We start from the raw sequence: 21,564 nt of genomic DNA, 5'->3' as shown, positions 1-21,564 counted from the left end.
AGGCTCCAAGCGTGCTTTTCAATTGCTTCTACCCACATGTAAGGGCCTGTTTGTTTCCAGCAGATCTGGATTGCAATCAGTGATCTGCCGTTAATTCACTAACACCAGAGCCCATCTAATTGATAGAGCGAAACAACATTGGGATCACAGATCAAAATCTGTGTGAAATAAACAGGCCCTCATCTGGCACAAACATCAAAGTTTGTTTTATCATATTTGTAAAATTATTAATCAAAGTAAACTGACACAAATTCAACAGAAGTTCCATTAATTTACTCTTTCAGTGAATCTCTCAAGGTCCCAAAATGAAGAGTTAACTCACTTTCAATGTCAATATGGCTGACTTGTAAGGACTATTTGAGGTTCCCTTCAATGTTATGCAACAATGAACTATAAAGGTTTTTGTGTGACCCAACATGATGGGCAAATTGGCATTTCAGGAAGTGCTCCATGTCTGTGGAGGTGGGTACAAGCACATTGTACATTTTGAAATCTGTGTATCTATTGGTAATTTCATATACGCCAGAACGTTGAGAGACTTTGAAACATGCGCATTTCCATGCACATCTGTATACATGTAAATTGAAAGCTGACTGTCAAAAATCAAACAACTGAAAATCCTCAATCAACATAACAACAAGAAACGTTCTTGGGGGCTGCATTTGTATTCACTTGCCCAGGTCAGTATTTCTAGGTTGTCCAAATAAACAGTTTTTCTTTTCAACTTAATGCGATTAACTTGGTTGATCCAAAGGGTTTGGATATTATTGTTTTTGAAGGGAAAATGTGGGAAGAATATTTCATTTGCACATCTTTCCCACAAATGGAGGGCGTTGTTTATAATCAACCACACGAACCAACCAAAATAGAACACATATTCTTTTAAGCTTACTTACCAAAACAGAATGAATAAATTGAAGAATTTTCCCTCACCAGCCTCCCTCCCCCTCCAAAAAATCTCACAAGCTGTTTGAGGAAAATTCAAACCAACAACTTCCCACCAACGTTTATGTTCAAATTGTAACTGCTCAGGCACCGCTACTGTTGGGGTAAGCCTCAAATTCCAGGTACATGCACCATGAGATCTACCCCTTTAACAAAGGGTCAGGTGCGCCGCAAGTCCTCACCCTGGATTTGTGACAGTAATTCCAATGAGGTGACTCTGACCTCCGGTTTAATACATGTACATGTACCATCCCATGCAACTAGGAAATTTGGCTCTACGATTAATCCATCCTTATTTACATGTAGGTTCAATGGTCATCAACACACCTTTGGTTTTTCCTCTTCTTCATCTGATAACTTCTCTCCTTCAAAAAGATCATTCTCAGACTCCGACTGCGTCAACAAATGAACGAAACAATAATACCGAGTTAAACATATCATAATGCATCCATTTTTACTGGGATAACAGGGGCGGATCCAGGAATTTTTCCATGGGGGTTCGGGAGTCAGAGCAGAGATCTTTTTATTGTCTCATTTCTTGCCGACAAGCGGAAATAATAATGAAACATTACATGACATACATGTATTTACCATGACATGTTTACCATGGTATTGGTGCACTTACTCGACCCCCCACCCCCTTGGATCCGTGCCTGGGTAAAAAGTTGACAGAAATATCAGCTGCGGTCTGTGACTGAAAATATTGCAGAAATGCACATGTCTGTAAACTTCTACAAGAATCTGTAAACTAAATAAGCATATTTACATGTATATCAGTCCTTTATCTATTCAGTAGAATTTTCAGTATTCCTTTTGAAATGTTCCTGTAGCTCCTTTATTGATGTACTATGCAGATTTCGTTTCTTATTCAGGTCCTAGCACTTTTTATTCACTGCCAATTTTCCTGATTTAATAACCTGTCCTTCACACGGTTGCAAAACATGTCTAAAACCCTCTTCTTTATTCTGTTGAAGACCTGATCAGACAATACGGCATGGGCAAACACTTTGTCCTCCACTGGCATTTCAATGATGAGTTACGTCATCTACAGCAAATGTACAAATAGGGCACGTACATGTACCGTCAACTTTTTCATGATGTGCCACTTTGACCCCAAAATCATGATTTTTTGGTCAAATTTCTGGTTTTTGGCAAAACTAACCAGGCTTTGCAGTGCTTACAACTTGGTGTAATAATTTTTTTACCCAATCTACGGAAATCAGCCAAATCACGATGATTTTCCTGGGCAAATTTTACCTAAACCGCATTTTCACAAAGAGGTAAATTTACCTTCCATAGATAAAGCATTTGCAATAAAGGGCGAATTAATGGGCAGACTTGTTTCACCGTATTCATGAAATGACAAATTTGACGCTGGAAACGTATAACAAATGTTACAATTTTAGCATCTACAGCAAAATAGCACATTTTCACAACTAGACAAAAGTCACATGAATTTTAGCATTTTCATGAAGAGGCAAATTTGTTTGTTTACTACAAAATAAACAATTTAATTGACCTCTACAAATGTTAATTGGCACTTCTGTGTCATTTAAGATCCCTTCTTTCATGCAGTAGCATTGGTTAAGTCAAAAGAATGCTAAGTAGTGAGAAAATAAGCATTTGAAAAAGAGACCAATTTCAAATGCAATTTTCTCGAAACCTAGGTTTTACTCTCTGGTGTGAAATTCACCTCTTTATGAAAATGGTGACGATACATGTAAATGTACACATGTCAAATGCAGGGCACGTGCTTTCACAGACAATGACTTTGACCTATAAGGTCACCACTGCAGAAAGCTGCTCCAGCAGGCTGACCAATCCGTGACGTGACATCTTCGAGGTGAAGCCAAATGGTGAATCTTCAGATACCAAACCCATTCCAAATACTTGTTTTTCCTGGCACAAACATGTACTGTGTCTTTTTTACATGCCAGAATTTTGTCTGCATCAGCTTGTTTGAATTTCAACCAAAAATGTGAACACATTCCAGAGGTTTCCGCGAAGTATGGGAAGACGATAAGTACTGCTCTTTCTGCCATGAACACTCGCTCTTAATCTTAAAAAGCATGAGTACTTGATCTGAGCACATATGTACTAGTACCTACCCTTTCTATCTGGGATGGTTTCTTCTTTGTTGCAACATCCGATTCAATCTCAGATTCTGTTTCGCTCTCGTCGGTGTACTGTAAACCGAAAAAGCCTGTTAGAAACATGTTGCTACCTGTGACAAACCGTTTCATGTTCCTTCGGTGCAGAGCTGAATTACTGAGCCTTTTTGTAGATTAATGAATACATCATGTACATGTATTTCTTGGTTGTTCAGCCAGTTCATCTCAAGTGAAAGATTAACAACCAACATTTGCAGAATGACAGAAAGTGGATGGAAATATATACAAACTTTCAAGTTGGAATAATTTTGCTTTCAAATCTAAAAGGTTTGAAAATAAGAAACCCTATGACTAATCATGAAAAGGTTTCAATGACCAGTTGTAGTGCATGTTTAAATGTACCATCTTAGTATAATATCACAGTGCAAATCAGTACAAGTGTGAAGAAGACTTTGTCTATACAGGAAGTTATAACGCGTGTTGTTGAAAAGTATTCTACTGTAGAACACACCTTGCGTTTATCAAGTGATGCACCAAAGTACATGTCAAAGTAAAAGGGGGAGGGTATGGAACATAACAACCATATCCCACTTCACATGCTTCTCCTCCACACATCCTGGTGCATATATACATGTAAATGTACACGGAGCGCTTTTGTAGTCAGTGGCAAAGGCTGTACTGTACCTTCCAACATTGCAAAATCCTCCCACACCATAAATGCACATTGTACAAGTGCTGTTTGACATGATTACGTACATGCACATGTAGAATGAAGTTAAATCCACCATAGTGACTCATACATGTATGTACCTGCACCATGTCAACATCTCTTGCCTAAAACAACTCCAGTTAAAAAACTTTGACCCAAGACCAATGAACATTTCCTGTGTAACCTTAAATATCATGTACATACAAGTACATGTATACACCCCTAGAATTTAGGACGTAGATGGCAGGTCCATGCAAGAGAGGAGCGAATCAATTAAAATGAGCAGTTGGGGACAGACAGGCCGTTAGTGCCTTTGCAACTGTAGATTCTCATTGGAGATGGCATTTTCCCACGACGCAGCTGTCCAGCGAAACACGCCAAGGGAATATGACGCACATTAACTTAAAAAAAAGCACCAGTTTCCTCCCCTTCCCCTCTCAGATTTGTTTGACAATTCTAATACAGGATGCAGTGCTCAACTGATGCCAAGGCAAGGGGCCTGTTTGGAACCACTGGGCCAAATCTCACAGAGGCTGTTAAAGCGGCCAGTGTTTTAAAAGAACTACATCTAAGCAGCAATGATAGGATACACTTGTGCGTTGAATAACAGATACGCATTGGAACACATAAAGCAGGCCTATGGTCCTAATGTAAGACCATTTACATGTACATGTACACATGAACTGCAAGCATTTCTGGGAGCAAAATACGTGTACCACAACTTTACAGTACAACGTAGGGGTTTTATCTTTAAGTACAGAATGTCGCCCGTTGTTAAGTCAAGTATCACAGTCAAATTACTTTTGTCTTAATACTGATTAGAATCTGTGACAAACACTAATGATCACTTTCACTCGTGGGTCATGAACTTTGTATACTACAATGTACACGTACATATGCTGATTTCAAGCTCATGCTTCTTTCTGTCAAGGTAATGGCATTGCTTACCTCTGATTCAGACTCTGATGTTGTCTTCTCTGAGCCACTTACAGATCCTTCCTCACTCATTTCTGAACACAGAATGAACAAATTTGTGACTGAATCCCACAAAATATAATTTAATAAGCACATTATTTCACTTATTCGTGTTGTACACGTGGAGAGGAAGGAAAAATCTACATGTACAGTAAGTACTTCATAGACACGTATCACTTGCTCCATTATCCTGCAAATACCAGTATTCACCGATTACTGATTTTCTTATTGCAAAATCTGTTCTGAAGCCTGCACTTTAAACATGTCATTCATGTCCTGTTGAGTGCAACGTGCATTCTCCACGCCATACATGTATTCATGTACATGTACAGGCATCAAATACTGGTCCCTGCCACACTGTATCACTGTCATGAATGATCCTTTAATGATCCTTCAGTAAGTCAATTGCACTAGTATTGAGACATGATTTAATATGAATCAACAATACAAACAACATTCTGTAATCCATGACATACGTATAGATGCATGCAGCAGCAGAGAAGTCAAAGAGTTGAGTCTGACACAAAATGCCTGCTGTCTCAAATGCATCAGGTCCTAATTTGAGTAAAACCCTACCGTTTCCAACCAACTCGAGACTCAGACAGGCAGCGGTAATGAGACGACGTGAAATTCCTCGAAAGGAGAAACTAAAATCAAACGTTGCACGTTACCTTCCTCCGTGATATCAGCCACCCCAACATTGTCATCCTGCATGAAGGCCGGACTACCAATGAGGAACGGCAGCGAGCGGTGAGCGTACAAGTCCTGCCAACAGCCGTACAACCAGACGGGAAAAGAAGGATGAGAAACGAAGAAAAAAATGAAACAAACTAAATAACAGGCGGTCTCAACTTGGCAGGGCTTCCAATAAGATTAGTGAGAGGGTGGATAAGACCGTTCATGGGCTAAACCGCTGACGGACTTGGCAAGCAGTGCTTCCTGGATATGCTCATGGCATGGGGTATACACTGTGGTCCTTTTTTAACAGTCTGAGGGCCTCGTCTATAAATAAACCCTCTTTGATTTGTCTTCACTTGAGCAGCACATGAGGCTGAAGGACAAGATGTGTGTCATCTGACAACAAAAGTTTCACACATGGGCACGTGCAAATTATTCTTGGCAAAAACAAATCTGTACTACAAGCACGTTTAAACAGTAGCATGGAAATTAACAAGTCATTAACCCTAACCCTCCTCAGTCCTCCAAAATCCTTTGGGCGGTTTTGGAGGATTGAGGGTGAATGGCAATAGTGCATGGCTGATGTCGAAGGATGCCATGAGCAAGGTCGTCGGTTAGACCTTGTGTTGTTCTTGCTCAGTCATGCATAAATTCAGCCCGATATTTCTCTTGAATCAACCACACTGCTCAAGAATGCCATTTGCACTGCCTCAACATAATGACAGGAATTGCTGGAACATTTTGAAGGAGTGAGGCAGTAGGCCTCCAAGTACATACATGTATAACATTTTCAAGAAATGTTGGAAGATTTTGGAGGAGTGAGAGAGAATCCAATTTTTTCACCACCCAAATTGGAGGATTCTGGAGGACTGAGGAGGGTCTCATGCAAAAAGGGCCTAGGGGGTTGGGTTAATGCTGCAAACCAAATACCTGTAGCAAACTGTCAGTCATTTCCAGATCTAGCACACAAGTACATGTACATATACAGTATGTAATAACAGTTATACACTGATCATGAAACAGATCACATGGGGAAACTGACTAGGTGCTTATGAATGATTATAAAGACGAACAAAGAAATCGACTGGAGCGGGATTTGAACCTGCGGCCTCTGGAACACCTTGCCAGTGCTCTACCAACTGAGCTACCAGTTTTTACACTGACATGAACATGTACAGGCTGACACGTATACACAAATGGATTTATGTGAGGAATTATACACGTAGTTATAAAAAGGGCACTGTGATTAATTAATGTACACCTTGTGATTGGTATACATCTAAATGCATGGACACTAGCATGGAAAAAGAATTGCATTTATTAGGCATCCACATCAATTACACGTAGAATGATACTAATACTTTTGTATCACAAAATTATTAATAAGTATCCAAATATCAATACATCCACATCCAAATATCGATACATGTAGGGTACAGGTAATGGACATTCTTCAATTCATCAGTTTGCATCTGAACAAATTTTCTGAAACCTGAAGGTAGGGCCTACTAGTGTTCCGGTCTGTTGTCCATCCTGCCCCACCAAATTTTCGGTCACAAAAATTGGAGTTTACCCTGAGGCACTCCAGACGGAGGTGTGCACACTGCCTCAGGGTCCAACTGCCACCAAAACAGGAAAAGGAGTAAACCAACTAGGAAAAAAAGAAAAAGAAAAAAAAAAGACCTTCCGGTTTGCTGGGGGTCGGTTCCGATCAAAGACCAGACAGAAAGGTCTTTCTTTCCCCTCTTCTCTAGAATTTGTTCATCCCTCTCCACAAATCCGTGTCAACAGGTTTTAGTGGCTCCCCAAGTTTCTCTAAAGATAACTGGGTGGATAATTAGAATGGACTTCAACTAGACAAGGATTAAACGATGGGGGTTCTTGAATGCTTCCTTGTTTAAAGGTCAGGCCTACACTTGCGGCAATTTACGGTGTGCTTGGATGTGTAACTACGATACAGTCTAAGTTAACGCAGGGAGTACAAGTTCATCCTCTACGGTATGTACATGTACATACAATGGTACCTGTCCTTCTACACTCACTGTACGAGCACGTACATGTATCTCTGATTAAGGTCTCATTTTACCACTTGCTCACCTATCCCGAGGACAGACTCGTACACGTTCGTGTACAGAGACTCGTTCTTCTGTTCAAACATGTTTTGTCTAGCCTTGATACTCAATAATAAGGATGATTATGGCAGGCTTACCTTTCCAGTATTAGCACTGTGTCTTTTTTGGCAGAGTTTATTTGCAATTCATCATCATTTTGTTCGTTTATGGTAGCCCCCAAAACCACAGTTTTTCAGCATGTTTACAAGTGATCAGTTTTCAAGTCACATTTTCTTTTAACCTCTTCGCGACGGATGACAGTAAGAGCCACCATAAAAATTGAGATTCTCAGCCCGCTTTACAGCTATAATTCTTGGCCCACACTCAAGCAAACACGGTGAAAGAAGGCAGACCCTGGCTCTTGTATATATGGTGATTGGCCTTTGTGTGTAGCCCAGAAATGAAAAGACCAAATTTGCATCATAAGCACCAGCTTCACAATAGTCCCCACTTTGAAAAGAGGCAATGGGAATGTGGAAGCGTGAGTAGAGCCGCATGCCACCAAACAATGAGCCTTTTCACTGTGTAATTCAAAGCGTGCAGAGCATGCAGGGCCACAATCCAAGAATTTGCGGTTTGGCAGGTTGCATTCATGGCCAAGCGAGGCTGGAATTCTTGGAGTCAGCTTTCAGAAAAAAGTTCCCGTCATCATGGGGTTAAATCTTGAAGAGTTCTTGTGGGTGTTTTATGTCTTTTGATTTAGTATTAATTTCATGTGTTTTCGATGTATTTCAATAAATGTGTATTATGCACTCGCTGCCGGGGATTCCAGATCCGGACACGTACATGTATGCTTTATATGTGTGGTCGGGGTCTCCGAACTCGGACAAAGGAAACAGGGCCTTGTAACAAAAGACCGTACTTGGAACAAAAGACCAGGCTGCAGGGAATTACCGACATTTTTTAAACTCTCAAAAGTGGAGATAATCCAGCCTTGTTTTGAAACAGTATACCACGGTTTGGGGCATTTAGAGCAAGCGGATTACCACTGGGGAGAAAAGCGCTCCACCACCGCAGCGATGAGCCACACAGCACCGCTGCATGCTAATCTGGCCCCAACTGAAAAGAGGTCAGCAGCACACTGATCCGGGTTCGTTACCAAAAGAAAGTTATATAACACCGCACAATCTGGGCTCTTTTTACAAGGCTGCAGGCCTAGCTGAAATACTCGGGCGTCAATAGATTTTGTCTGTCAGGCTACAGTCCTTCACGTGTTTTTAAGTGTCCAGTAAATGAAGATAGGAATCATTAAAGAATTTTGAAAACAGAAAAAGTGATAAATACCCCAGCATCAACAACATTGATAACTGCCCCGGCAGGAAGTGGTTAATTTGTTTATGAAAGCCATGTCAGTTTTATGTATTGTTTTACACTATAAAGTACGTTTAGATTTTACATACATGTAGGCTGAATATGCTTAACGTAATGAACAAAAGACGAAATATAAATTTATTCCTCCCTTTCCAGTGCTGCAGCAGAACAACCAAGCAACCGAACAACAGGGTGAGTGCCTCGACTGACCTTGGGTTCCAGAATGGGTTCCACCACGGCCCGGTAGGTGGGGTCCTCTTCCTCTGAGTCTGAGTTGCCGGCGTTGGCGTCCAGCTGCTCAAAGGCCGAGTCCAGCACGTTGATGCCCAGGTTGAGGGCCTTGATGACCCGCGGGATGACCTCCGCTTCTCGCTGCTCTCTTGTCTTGACCTTGTTTGTGGAAACAAGGAAGATGGGTCAGTGATAAGCGTAGAGTAAATACAGGGATGTCAGTGGGTTCTCAGTCCAGGGCTTGAAAATTTTGAGAGTGGGTTAAGTACTGTAGGCGTAAAAATACTGGAAAATACAGGAAAAATACACACACTTTTTTCCCCTCAAAACTTTGGTCATTTGACTAAGGAAATATCTCTGGTACCTGTTCTTCTCTCTTGTTGGTAGTTTCTGGTTTCTGGTCAGTCTCCTCAGAATCGTCATACACCCGCTGTAGAAAAAGTTCAACCGAAAAGCAAATTAAAATATTGGAATGTACAATGTACCAATACGCTTGCACTTAGTAGTTTCCTCTTGCCTAAAATGTCCTCATTTTTCCCACGCCAGCTGTTAATGTTATCACAAAATTTCATATCCAACCACACTTAAATGCAGTTTCTGTTAATTCTAACGGGACCCAATTAGAATGTTCCGCTTTAAGAAGGGTTACTACGCGTGCCTACTGTACCACACACCCTGTAAGAAATGACAACTGGCATGCGCAGAAAGGAAGATGTTCATTTGTGGTGGTCTTGCGTGACAATCGGGAAACTTCCAACACAGCCAATGAAGACACAGCATCCTCTGTTTGTTTTAAAGCCCAGCACAGGACGAATGCTTGCTGGAGGAGGTGCCCTAAAGGAATGGAATCTAGTCATGAAAGAGGAGTGGATCGAGGACTTAAGTTCAGGATGAGCAGTTGAATCAACCCCGACAGGACTAATAAAGCGAAACAGGAAATGAGGACTAATTGGCAGACTGTGAATTTTTTTTGTGTGTGGTCAAATTCAATTTGAATGCCAAGTCCGTACACCGTTACAGGGCACCCAGACGAAACGTGAAAACAAGGCACGATTCAAGAATGTTGGTTTCAGGACAACTTTCAAAACAATAGGGAGTACACACCCGAGGATTCTGTACACGTGTGACCCCCCCCCCAACTTTAGAGATGGCTAGGTTGCCACTTAGATTTCTCTGCCACTGTGCTTTGGTAGAAGAAAAATGTAAATTTTTTATACATGTACATGTTCTTGTACATCTGGGGGTATAGCTGAGTGAGCTACATGTACATGTACTTGTGTTAACGCAAGTACTCTCCCAAAGCACACGAACGGCAGGAGTACGCCCCAAGGATCAGCGAGATCATGCAGGAGTATACTCCTGACCCAGGAGTTATGCACGCGCATCCTCACTCATGTTAACAGGAGTAACTGCGCGAACGCACCCCTGTAGTAAGGTCATGTACCTGTACCGAAGGTCTGCATGTACACAGCATACGGGCCTTTAGGGATGTGTTGGTCCATACTTTTATTCACACTTTATACCTATATGAACTAGTATGCAGCAATGGTCATATGATGACAGAGTCAGGTGTTTTGAGTTAATTGATGCTCAATAAGGAACAAGCCAAGGTCTCCGCTGGCCAGAAGCTCAAACTCCCATTAAATTACGTCCCATTAGAAAACTGAAGACAAATGAACAGATACTGTAGGCTCATGCACTTGCACTGCAGGACAAGGCAACAGTAAGCCCCTTCGGTTTCACCAGGGAGTATGGTTGTCTGTGGGAAGGAGGACCCTCAGGGGACCCCCTCCAGTTATTGGAATTAAAAACTAAAACAGGGGAAAACAGACGGGAAAAATCAAAAGAAATACACAAAAAAAGAGATGGAAGGGGATAAAAATCAACATTTTGTTGGGGGAGGGGGACCCTTAAAATGACCCCCTTGCACTGTAAATGGTTTATCAGTTCACTGCCCGTCTCCCCAGAACTTCCTCGTTTAAAAAGCCCCCCCTGCCCCACCCCCAAAAATATCCTGGTGATGTCCTGAAGGTGGGGTATGAAAAATTTTGGCATGTGTCTTCTAGAGGGTCTGCCAGAGAGTGGATCATCACGGCTAATTATACATATTCCGGTACTCTGTACCATCAGGAATCGCATGCAGGCTGCTAATACAGCAATCAGCCATCTTGTTAGGAAAATTTATGTACACATCTTGTCAATGAACACCAACTGGGAGAGGTGATAAACAGAAGTGCAAAAAAGTTCAACAAGAGGATGTCTTTGGGGCAAGGATGGGCGTCACTGAGTGATTACTCAATTTAAGAGGCTGACTGGAAACTACAGAACTCGTCTGAAACTTTCAGTATGAGTAAGACTTTACAGAAATATTAAAAGTACTAAGAACAGAAAACTTCAAGTCGGTATCTTTCACTGGTGCTTTCAGATGCCTTTCACTTGTTGGTCATGTATACAATGTGTATCTATAAGCTGAAATCAGCTAAAAAGCTGAATTCTCACACCCCTGAAATTATCGGCTACCGGTATATCAGAAAACTTGTTTGTGACTTGCACAACAAATCATGGCGTAACCTACGCCATGATTTTAAGTGGCGCAAGTTCCCCCGAATAAAACGAAAATTAATGATTTGTCTAAACTTGTTGTGTTCGGTTAAGGCTCATCATTGCTGAATTTAACTTGTTTATACGAGGAATGCACAACTTTGTTTCAGAAGGTAACAAAGAACTTATATGGACTTCAATATTTCTGTCCTGTTCCAATGAAGAAAAGATGAAAACTTTTTCAAAATGGCTGGCAGTAGTAATTCAATGACTGTTTGATGACTGCTGTAATATTGCCAAGGAACAGCTGCGGTAGAAGCTGTACAAAGTCATCTTCGTCCAAGAAATTCAATACAATTAAAATGTTGTGCAGTAAAGGAACTCTCATAACATTGAACATTGTGCAGCTATGGCAGAAATTTGTGGCACAAGGCTTACGCATTGTTCAAAATTACGCCACGTTTCGTGAAACCAGCTGCTGGGAAAACTAATGCACAACATGAAAATTGTGCTCTGTCTGGTGTCACACTGTATTTTGTGTGGAAAATTTCCAAAAATGTCCATATGATGTTTTGGGCCACTGCACTACACGTACAGTACATGTTCTTCTCACGCGACTTGTGAGTGGCCCTCACGACAATGGAAGAATAGGTACATGTAAGCTCACAGAAGTGTACACATCTCAGCTACAAAATACTGGTACATGTAAGTTGAGGTTACAGCAAATGAATTCACAGGTCCGGATACAGGAAACAGGGATGAAAAATAACAAAGGAACATCTTTGTCACACTTCACTCGAGTAGCTTGTGGCATGACTGGAGGCTGGTAGGAGTGGCATTACCTCCGATCAACTGGTTCAGCCACAGCGGACTCAGCGTTACTTACATTTTCAATGAACTGTGTGTTGGCCAGCATGAGGAAGTCGTTGAAGACATTGTGTACTCGGGAGTCTGTGCACTTGGTCTCGTGCACCAGATTGTCCACCTTCTTCTCCAAGTCACTGGTCTTTGCCAGCATTTTGTGGGAGAACTCTTGCAGATACAGCAGCAGCTGTGAGAAAAATAAAAACACTGTGTACAAAACTACCTTACGGCCCATTTGCACAAATAAAGTGTGACACAAGCTCGAAGGGTCAACAATATTACATGCGGCAACATGGTTTCCTACATCAGTACATGGTATGGGCTGAGCTTGCTTACACTGACAGCGGATAAACCATGTGATAAGTTGATACACCACTGTGTTTGGAAATCTTAGAAAATGATTTTTGAAAGACGCAGTACTGAGAAAGCACATTCTGGCCAATCACCTGTCACACTGAGTATGATGTTACCGATTGACTGGCATGGTTGAGTGCTCCTTTGTGATCTTGCCTTTGATTTTCCCGTGTTTATTGTGGAAAGTCTTTAATTTTTCTTGAGTGTATATTATGTAAGATACATGTACTGCATGCCCCATACATGTATTACAATGTACATGTACACGTATATCAACGCCACTTGCTGTTCACTAAAGAAACCGGACATTGTTACTTTTACCCCATGTACAAGTACCCAGTACCGCACGTGATGAACTTTTATGCAGGCATCTAAAATCCTATCTGACATTTCAGGTTTAATGTAAGGCAACCTCGGTAAAACAATTCCATGTGATGTGCTCTTGAGTTTGTGCCAGCTCTGAACATTTATAGCATTTCTGACATCAGTTGGAATTTTGTTCTTTCGGTTTCAAAGGGAACTGGTTAATTGAGATAAGCTTACAGCATGGAAGCAAGTAAATTAAATATAAAGGTACATGTACAAATGTACATGTATGGTACATGTATGAACATCCAAATGCACTAACGGTACATGTACAGAACATGTACAGTACATTTATTGGCAAGCTTTACTAGAGGACAAAACACAAAGGGTGTATGTCTCTGTCCTTGTTGGTTAGTCTTTTGTCCTCAGATAGTGGTATAGTAAAAGTAGAAATGTACACATACGATACTGCAAAACAGGACAGTGTAAAAGTATTATGTCCCCATCTGCATTACAACAGACTATAACTTTAAATATTTAAATGTAACACTTCAGCAAATTATGGCTACGTGTACATGTATACTGTCAATAAGTACTCGATCATATGGTAATTTTCACTAACAGACACACTAGAGTCTCCAAGGAGTGTACAGTACATGTATTTCCTGGCCAATGAGCTAAACTGAAAATGGCACTTCTTGCAGGTCTCCAGGCAATTAATCCGGAGATTCTGCAGCTGACAGGCAAGTTTCTTAAAAATCCATTTTCATTGGACTTGCCACTTACACAAGATGAATCAGAGTTGGTTAGCTGATTTTGCCAAGGTACAATGTACATGCATGTACCGGTACATGTACAGTACCGTACTGAAGCATTTACAAGTACATGTACATGTATTAACTCATTAATACGTCAAATTATCAACAACCATTCATTTAAACACAACTGATACTTTCTTATCCACTTCAAGATACCATTAACTCTGTGGCTGTCTAAGTTAACCGACAAGTATTTGTGTTGATACCCAATGATGTGTGTCTGATAACCTTTTAACTGGAGGGTGTTGGACACCTTCTTCTAGCCAAGGGGAAAAGACACGAGACGGGGAAGGAACCAGAGTAGGCGAGGGCTACTACTCACGATGATTGAAATTTATTACCAACAGAGTGCAGACAACTTCAGAAAGGTTGGTTTGTAATTACAGCGGTCGGGGGCATCATATATACAGGGTACCATACAATGTACCGGTACTGACATCACCTTGGATGGAGTATATACATGTATGTAGGGCGGTCATGCACCGGCAGGCTGGAGGTTGTTAGATTATATTGTGCCAGGGTTATGGGAAAATGCAGAATCTTTATCTAAGCAAAGTTGTCTTGAAATGTTATGCAGTGCATGTATACATGAGTATGTTGTAATGTCACTGATAACACACTGTTCCTCCTTCGTGCTTACATGTACACTGTAGTATGCAATCTTACTGTGGCTTATTGGTGGTTATGGCACATGTACATGTATATACCGGTACAGTTCATGTAGAGTGATTGATTCAAGGATTCAAATCTACAATCCTGGACAAATCTCGTTGGAACATGCCTCCCTCCTCACCCCCGTCAATGTTGTTTCTCATTGGGTAAGGTGGGCCGAATCTTGGTCCAATAAATGACCGCAACATAGAATGGGGGAGGGGGGATCTTTTGAACACGCTTCCCACAAGATGTTCCAACTATTTTGTCCAGGATTGTAGCTACATGTACATTGTATGGCAAGCAACTCCACTCCCACTTGTCCCTCTCCATACTGGAGAACAAGTGGGCACCAAGCACTAGCTGTGGAGCAACCTGTAATGGACTGGCAATCCCAATCACAGGGAAGAGAAACTTCTAACCCAGCTGCCTTGTCATTCAGTGGAAGATGACTGGAGTTCCCAGACTGAATGTCTAGCCAATATCACAGGGTTGCTTATTACCCGTACACATGTACATGTACGTGCATGTACATGTACATGTACGTGCATGTACATGTACGTACCGGTAGCAGAAAAGCTGTGCTCACTGCATGTTCATTAGTCTATAGCAGAAAAACTTTGCCAACTTTTAAGCTGGCATTTTCACGTTTGCATGTGTACAGAGATGCATTATGTCATAATTTTAAGCAATTTCTTTTGAAGTCAGTGAGCTTTATTGTATGCTTTCTATTTACAGTGTCTAGAATGGACAGCGGTTCCGTCAGTTGAAAATCATACACTTAACACCGTATGAAATTGGACCCTGGTTTTGTCTTTGATGATACTGTGAAACATTCCCATGGTTAGCTTAATTTCTCAGGCTTTCTTTCACGGAAACTTACCCCAACTGGGGATTTCTAAGATTGTACATTCCAGGGCAGGGCACTTCAGGTATTTCATCATGAAACTGCTTGTTTGCACCCAGGTATACCAACTTACAAAGTTAAATACAGCAATCAACTCAAGTTGATGGCAACACAGTGCAGCTATACAACAAGTAGTCTTCTATGGAATCCACAGTTGTATTTTGTTGCAACAAGAGAAAACATGACAACTTTTCAACAGGAACAAGACTGTGTGAACTCACCCCAGCGTCTGAGGCCAATGACCAGTTGTTGCTGCTCTTGCGGATGTCCGGAATGGTCAGGGGCTTCTCCCATACCTGAGGCTCCTTCTCTGGAGGTGCTGGGGGCATTGTGTCCATGGAGCCATTGGTATCCCCTGCCCCAAAGGACGGCAGGGCAACAGCCTGCAAGAGCAAACGTGACACCAGTACCATTCAGTTAGTTTATAGTGTCATTCAGCAACCAGAATTAGAAGCCATTACTCCAGTAGCACAACACTCATGGACGAGTGAAATGCCTGCGTTACATACTGTACATGTGCCTGTTTAACCAATAGGGTGTGGCGATTTGCCAAAAGCACGCTCACTTCATGCTTAAGAATGCACATACATGTAAGTGTGCGGTGCCACCATAGTTATGGCGTCTCCTCGGATTACTCTATACATGAAGATGCACGTACCGGTATCATTGACTCATTATTGATGAGGTAAAATCTTCAGCAGTGCTGATTCCTCAGAACTTGATGCAATGCCACTCCATGCCACATTATTTGCACCATTACATTGATGTTAACCCATTTTATGAAAGTTTGCACTACATACATTGTACATGTACTTGTAATGTGGACATGTACCGGTACGGTACCGTAGGACTTCACAAAAACTGTAATTGACCTTTCAAATTCATATTGGACGGCAGGAAATGCATTGAAACAGTACACTGTAAGAATGAATGATTTTATTTAGAACTACGGGTACATACATGTTATATTGTCCGTAAATACAAAAAATGTAAGGTTCAACACTGCTCAACTTATCAAGATTTATGTAAGAAATAGGGTTTTGTTTGTGGGGGTTTATAGGAAATACTGGTACAAGTACAAGTACTTGTTTGGTTGAGAGAATCTCAAGATTTGCTGTCTGGTTCCCATTAAGAAAAGACAAATACATGTATTTTCCAACATACTGTAGCAGGTGAGGGTCATCATGTGTTCAAGGACTACACGGTAAAACTGCAAAGGATTTGAAAATTGAGAACAACCACTCTGCTTTCATTAACAGTCAAGCTCTTAGGTGGATTTTTATGCCTACACTATACAATATAGGTCGAAAATACCAGCAAATGTGAAGTGAATGAAATCTGATAATTACACCTGTACATGCCCACTGTATGAAACACCTGTTGTGTTTGCAGTTCCATGTACATGTAACGTATATTAATGCTCAGCAAGACTGTAAATCTAATTAGTGCACTTTCCTAATCAAATTGTAGATTTTTTCACTTCACCTAACATGACTACATGTAACATTTCCATCATATTTAAGTGGGATCCGAAAAGAGTAATTTAAAGGATGTTTCAGGTAGGGCCTACACAATTCCTGATATTTTGGAGTAAGACAGAACACAGGTGTGCAAAAAGATTGTGGGTGTCCTTTGTGCAATCAAGGCAACACATACATTTAGCCGCACAGGGACGTATGCACTTTCGTGACCGTGACCAGAAACATGTTTCTTATAGTTTGGTATTTTTGCAACTTGGTATGACTTTGTGACGTGCTGTTCCTGCCAAGCGAGACCAAAAGATTGGTGTTGGTTCATCACCACTTCGAAATGGTGAAAAATGAGCATGTATTCTGTTTCTTGTCATCTATATCAAATAAGTAAAGTTCCCAAATTTGTTGAAGGTATTACATGTAAGTGAACGAAAAAATAGGTACATGTACACGTCATGTGCTTTCTTTTTAGAATGTAAAAAGAGAGGGAAGGGTGATATAATGGATTGAAATGGCATTTGCAAAAGTGCCTGTGTCACTCTCCACCCGTTTCCACTGTTGCATTTTTGTGGGCCACCTCAAACGGGTTTAAGGTGGGGGTCATAACGCATGCCCTGGCAGGTACTGTATTTGTACATGTACTGTACATGTATGTTCCTCCTGCCACCATGTACCCAAACAACCGTTATCCTGTACCAGTTCATTCATGTCATTACTTCCGTATGTCTACAATGTGTCCCTACTTGGAAATATGTAGGCCTACATGTACATGTACATCATGTAATAATTTGTGATGTAAAGTCACAGAGGTGCCAAGGTGGATTCTTAGGTACTTGTACGTTGTATTCCATCAACCATTGTCAACACAGGTTATCATTGACAAAATTACAATGTAAACGGTATGTACATGTACATGTACTGTACATGTACATGTCAATCATGTGCCAATTCAAAAATATTGTCCAGTCTCAAGTCAAGTAACAGTCCTGACGTACAAGACAAACTCATTCCTTCGTAATGGTTTATTAAAAGCAACGCACGCACGTTCCTCTATGGGTACCAGTGCATGAATAATGTAAAACACAGCTTAAAACATACATGTACATGAGTGCATCTACTTATAGTATGGGCAATTCTTTCACTGTTAACGTTAAAACAAAATATCGGGTATTTCAGAATTTGATGTTAAATGTACATACTTTTACATTCTTACAAAGCCACTTGTGAATATAGACAAAAACACACGAGTGGATGTTTAAAAACACAAACAAATAACTACAACTGTACAATGTACAGGTACATGCAACAACCAGTCATGGAAACACACCTGTGGTAATTTCTGGCTGACACAGCAGATAGATTTACAAGTAACTATTTTCCAGCTGTTTTCATTTGGGTGAAAGTATGAAGTCTGCAAAGCTCATCTCATGAATTTCACTTATGTACTTCCATAACTTACATGTATGTACATTACATGTGTACTACATGTATGCAAACTCAAGAGAGTGAAAGTGAGAGCCTGCACTGCTGGGGAGGTTCAAGGTCTCATCAAACTAAGGGGTGGAAAAAAACACGACTTGCGCCAAATTTTGTGAACAACTCACCAAGTAATCACAAGTGCCAAGGTCCAAGTACCGAGCCATCCTTTTGCAAAATTCTACGGTCTCCAAAAAAATGTTACAAGACTTCTAATACTGATAACTTGAAAAAACATATATACAGGTATGTATCCAGGCCAAAATTGAAACTTTGTCCTTCGGCTGAGCTCAAACAACCCAGACAGGAGTCGCCATCCTGTAGACGACTCTATGACTGCTCTTGGCTTGACTTGTCTATACGACCTTACAAGATTTTTCTGTCTCTCCTCAAAGATACGTTAGCTGAGTCATGACTAATTGCTGAGGCTTGACCTGGTAAAAAACAACATCCTGTCATGAATCAAGACTGGATGTGTGTAGTACGGGCTAAAGTTACATGTAATGTACATACAGGCAAAATAAGCTTGTGGAGACACGGATAACGTGTCCATGATGCAGTCTGATTTGGTGACAAGAAAAGTGGAGTAAGCATTGTAAGTGGGAAAGAATGTTGCATCCCGATTTCACTTCAGCAACTGTGCACAAAGGCTACGGGGAACCAAGAAATTTTCAATGTTTATCCTAACAAAACTGACAATTTTTTTCTCACACCCAGGTTTATGTCTTTTCAGCATTTCTGCAATGACTGACCTTTGCTGAGATGATACGTAACAACACTGTAAAAGCAGGATGGGACATTGTTTCCCTTTACTGCAGGTCGATTACAATAAACATATGTACAGTGTGAAAGTACATTTTACATTCACAAGCTATCTGCGCAAAGCAAAAATGTTGTCCAACAGCAGTTGGGCATCTATACTAACATACATGCTTCGCTGAGCTTTTTGCGCCTCAACCAAAGCATCAGTCGCAAACTTAGTTGGCACAATCCAACAGCAGTGCTCCAGGACTAGCCTAACTGCAGCATCAGCTTACATGTTTAATATACACTGTACATGTACATGTACATGTACATGTAGGTCTGGATCATCCAGAACATGGACTGTACCGTACATCCACATTACACTTAAAGTTGCCATGTACTGGGTATATATTGAAGCAATATCTATCAACACTGCAATCTTGCTTTCTTGCAAAGAAAGTATGATACCGGTACATGTACAAAAATGTACATTGAGGCCAATATGCCATCGTGATGAAGTCCGTCGCTTTGAAACACAGAAGTGAACAATGTCAATCCTGCTATAACGCACAAACATAATGAAATAAATTTGTTCCAAGAGGAAGCCTTGTTAGAAAATCTCCAACGAACAAAATAAGATGGACCAATGAAGGCTGCTTGCTTTTTACTTAATCTTGGCTGAAACAGTAGGGCTGAGTCAATTTGAATAATGTACTACATGTATTTGAATATTTGACCTTCAATTCGATTGAATATACATGTATGAATATTCGGTCGTAGGTACCGACCTGCAGATTGCTGATGAACAAACCATACAAAATCAGTTGCAGTAACACACACAATTGTACATTATGATCATTACATGTATAATAAATGTAGCTTCTCACGTCTAGGGAGTTTCTCCAGCCATGATTAAGCAAGATTAAGATTAAAGAGACAAGTAATAATAAATGAAGCAGCGGGTACCGCGAACTATTTTCAAGATGTATTTTCAAGATGTACCCGCTGCTTCATTTGACTCGGACCGGCCAGCCGATCCCAGCAAGCTCAGTGGTCGAGTGGTTAAGACATCTGCACTAGTAAGCAGGAGGTCGTGGGTTCGAGTCCTACCCGAGTAAGCTTGTGAGGTTTTTTTCGCAAGCTCTCGGACAAGCACTGAGCATACAGTGCTTATTAATATACGTTGGGTACGGGCAAACCGTTATATATAATTAACATCTCCCCAACGCAAAAATACATCTTGAAAATAGTTCGCGGTACCCGCTGGTTCATTTGACTTGGACTGGCCAGCTGATCCCGGCAAGCTCGGTGGTTGAGTGGTTAAGACATCTGCACTAGTAAGCAGGAGGTCATGGGTTCGAGTCCCACCTGAGTAAGCTTGTGAGGTTTTTTTCGCAAGCTCTCGGACAAGCACTGAGCATACAGTGCTTATTAATATACGTTGGGTACGGGCAAACCGTTATATATAATTAACATCTTCCCAACGCAAAAATACATCTTGAAAATAGTTCGCGGTACCCGCTGCTTCAATTGACTCGGACCGGCCAGCCGATCCCAGCAAGCTCGGTGGTCGAGTGGTTAAGACATCTGCACTAGTAAGCAGGAGGTCGTGGGTTCGAGTCCCACCCGAGTAAGCTTGTGAGGTTTTTTTCGCAAAGCTCTCGGACAAGCACTGAGCATACAGTGCTTATTAATATACGTTGGGTACGGGCAAGCCGTTATATATAATTAACATCTTCCCAACGCAAAAATACATCTTGAAAATAGTTCGCGGTACCCGCTGCTTCATTTGACTCGGACCGGCCAGCCGATCCCAGCTAGCTCGGTGGTCGAGTGGTTAAGACATCTGCACTAGTAAGCAGGAGGTCGTGGGTTCGAGTCCTACCCGAGTAAGCTTGTGAGGTTTTTTTCGCAAGCTCTCGGACAAGCACTGAGCATACAGTGCTTATTAATATACGTTGGGTACGGGCAAACCGTTATATATAATTAACATCTTCCCAACGCAAAAATACATCTTGAAAATAGTTCGCGGTACCCGCTGCTTCATTTGACTCGGACCGGCCAGCCGATCCCAGCAAGCTCGGTGGTCGAGTGGTTAAGACATCTGCACTAGTAAGCAGGAGGTCGTGGGTTCGAGTCCCACCCGAGTAAGCTTGTGAGGTTTTTTTCGCAAGCTCTCGGACAAGCACTGAGCCTACAGTGCTTATTAATATACGTTGGGTACGGGCAAACCGTTATATATAATTAACATCTTCCCAACGCAAAAAAAATACATCTTGAAAATAGACAAGTAATACTTGAAAATTTCTATTCCTTTTAAATTTTTTAATGAATAATTTTACTTTTTGAATCGTTTACGA

The 21,564-nt window shown here is 41.2% G+C and overlaps 1 protein-coding gene across 7 annotated transcripts in view; it reads right to left on the bottom strand.

Moving 5' to 3' along the window:
• LOC110986046 (uncharacterized) overlaps nt 1-21,564 on the bottom strand; it is an 80,328-nt gene that overhangs the window by 51,520 nt on the left and 7,244 nt on the right. For 6 of the 7 annotated variants that reach the window (XM_087139100.1, XM_022247637.2, XM_022247640.2 and 3 more), the window contains exons 2-9: nt 15,734-15,895; nt 12,499-12,663; nt 9,436-9,501; nt 9,051-9,230; nt 5,412-5,505; nt 4,714-4,775; nt 3,054-3,131; nt 1,273-1,338 (exon numbers count right to left, since the gene is read on the bottom strand). In XM_087139100.1, coding sequence (XP_086995226.1) covers nt 1,273-1,338; nt 3,054-3,131; nt 4,714-4,775; nt 5,412-5,505; nt 9,051-9,230; nt 9,436-9,501; nt 12,499-12,663; nt 15,734-15,895 — 873 coding nt within the window. Of the gene's footprint in view, nt 1-1,272; nt 1,339-3,053; nt 3,132-4,713; nt 4,776-5,411; nt 5,506-9,050; nt 9,231-9,435; nt 9,502-12,498; nt 12,664-15,733; nt 15,896-18,588; nt 18,731-21,564 lie in introns of those variants that run through there. The other variant, XM_087139099.1, reaches the window with a different exon arrangement.

This window comes from Acanthaster planci, linkage group LG07, assembly GCF_054643075.1.
Source record: "Acanthaster planci isolate LZ-2023a linkage group LG07, COTS_SCS, whole genome shotgun sequence".
Taxonomy (NCBI): Eukaryota; Metazoa; Echinodermata; class Asteroidea; order Valvatida; family Acanthasteridae; genus Acanthaster; species Acanthaster planci.
Note: the sequence above shows the minus strand (reverse complement) of the source record. Positions and strands in the feature narration are given on the sequence as shown.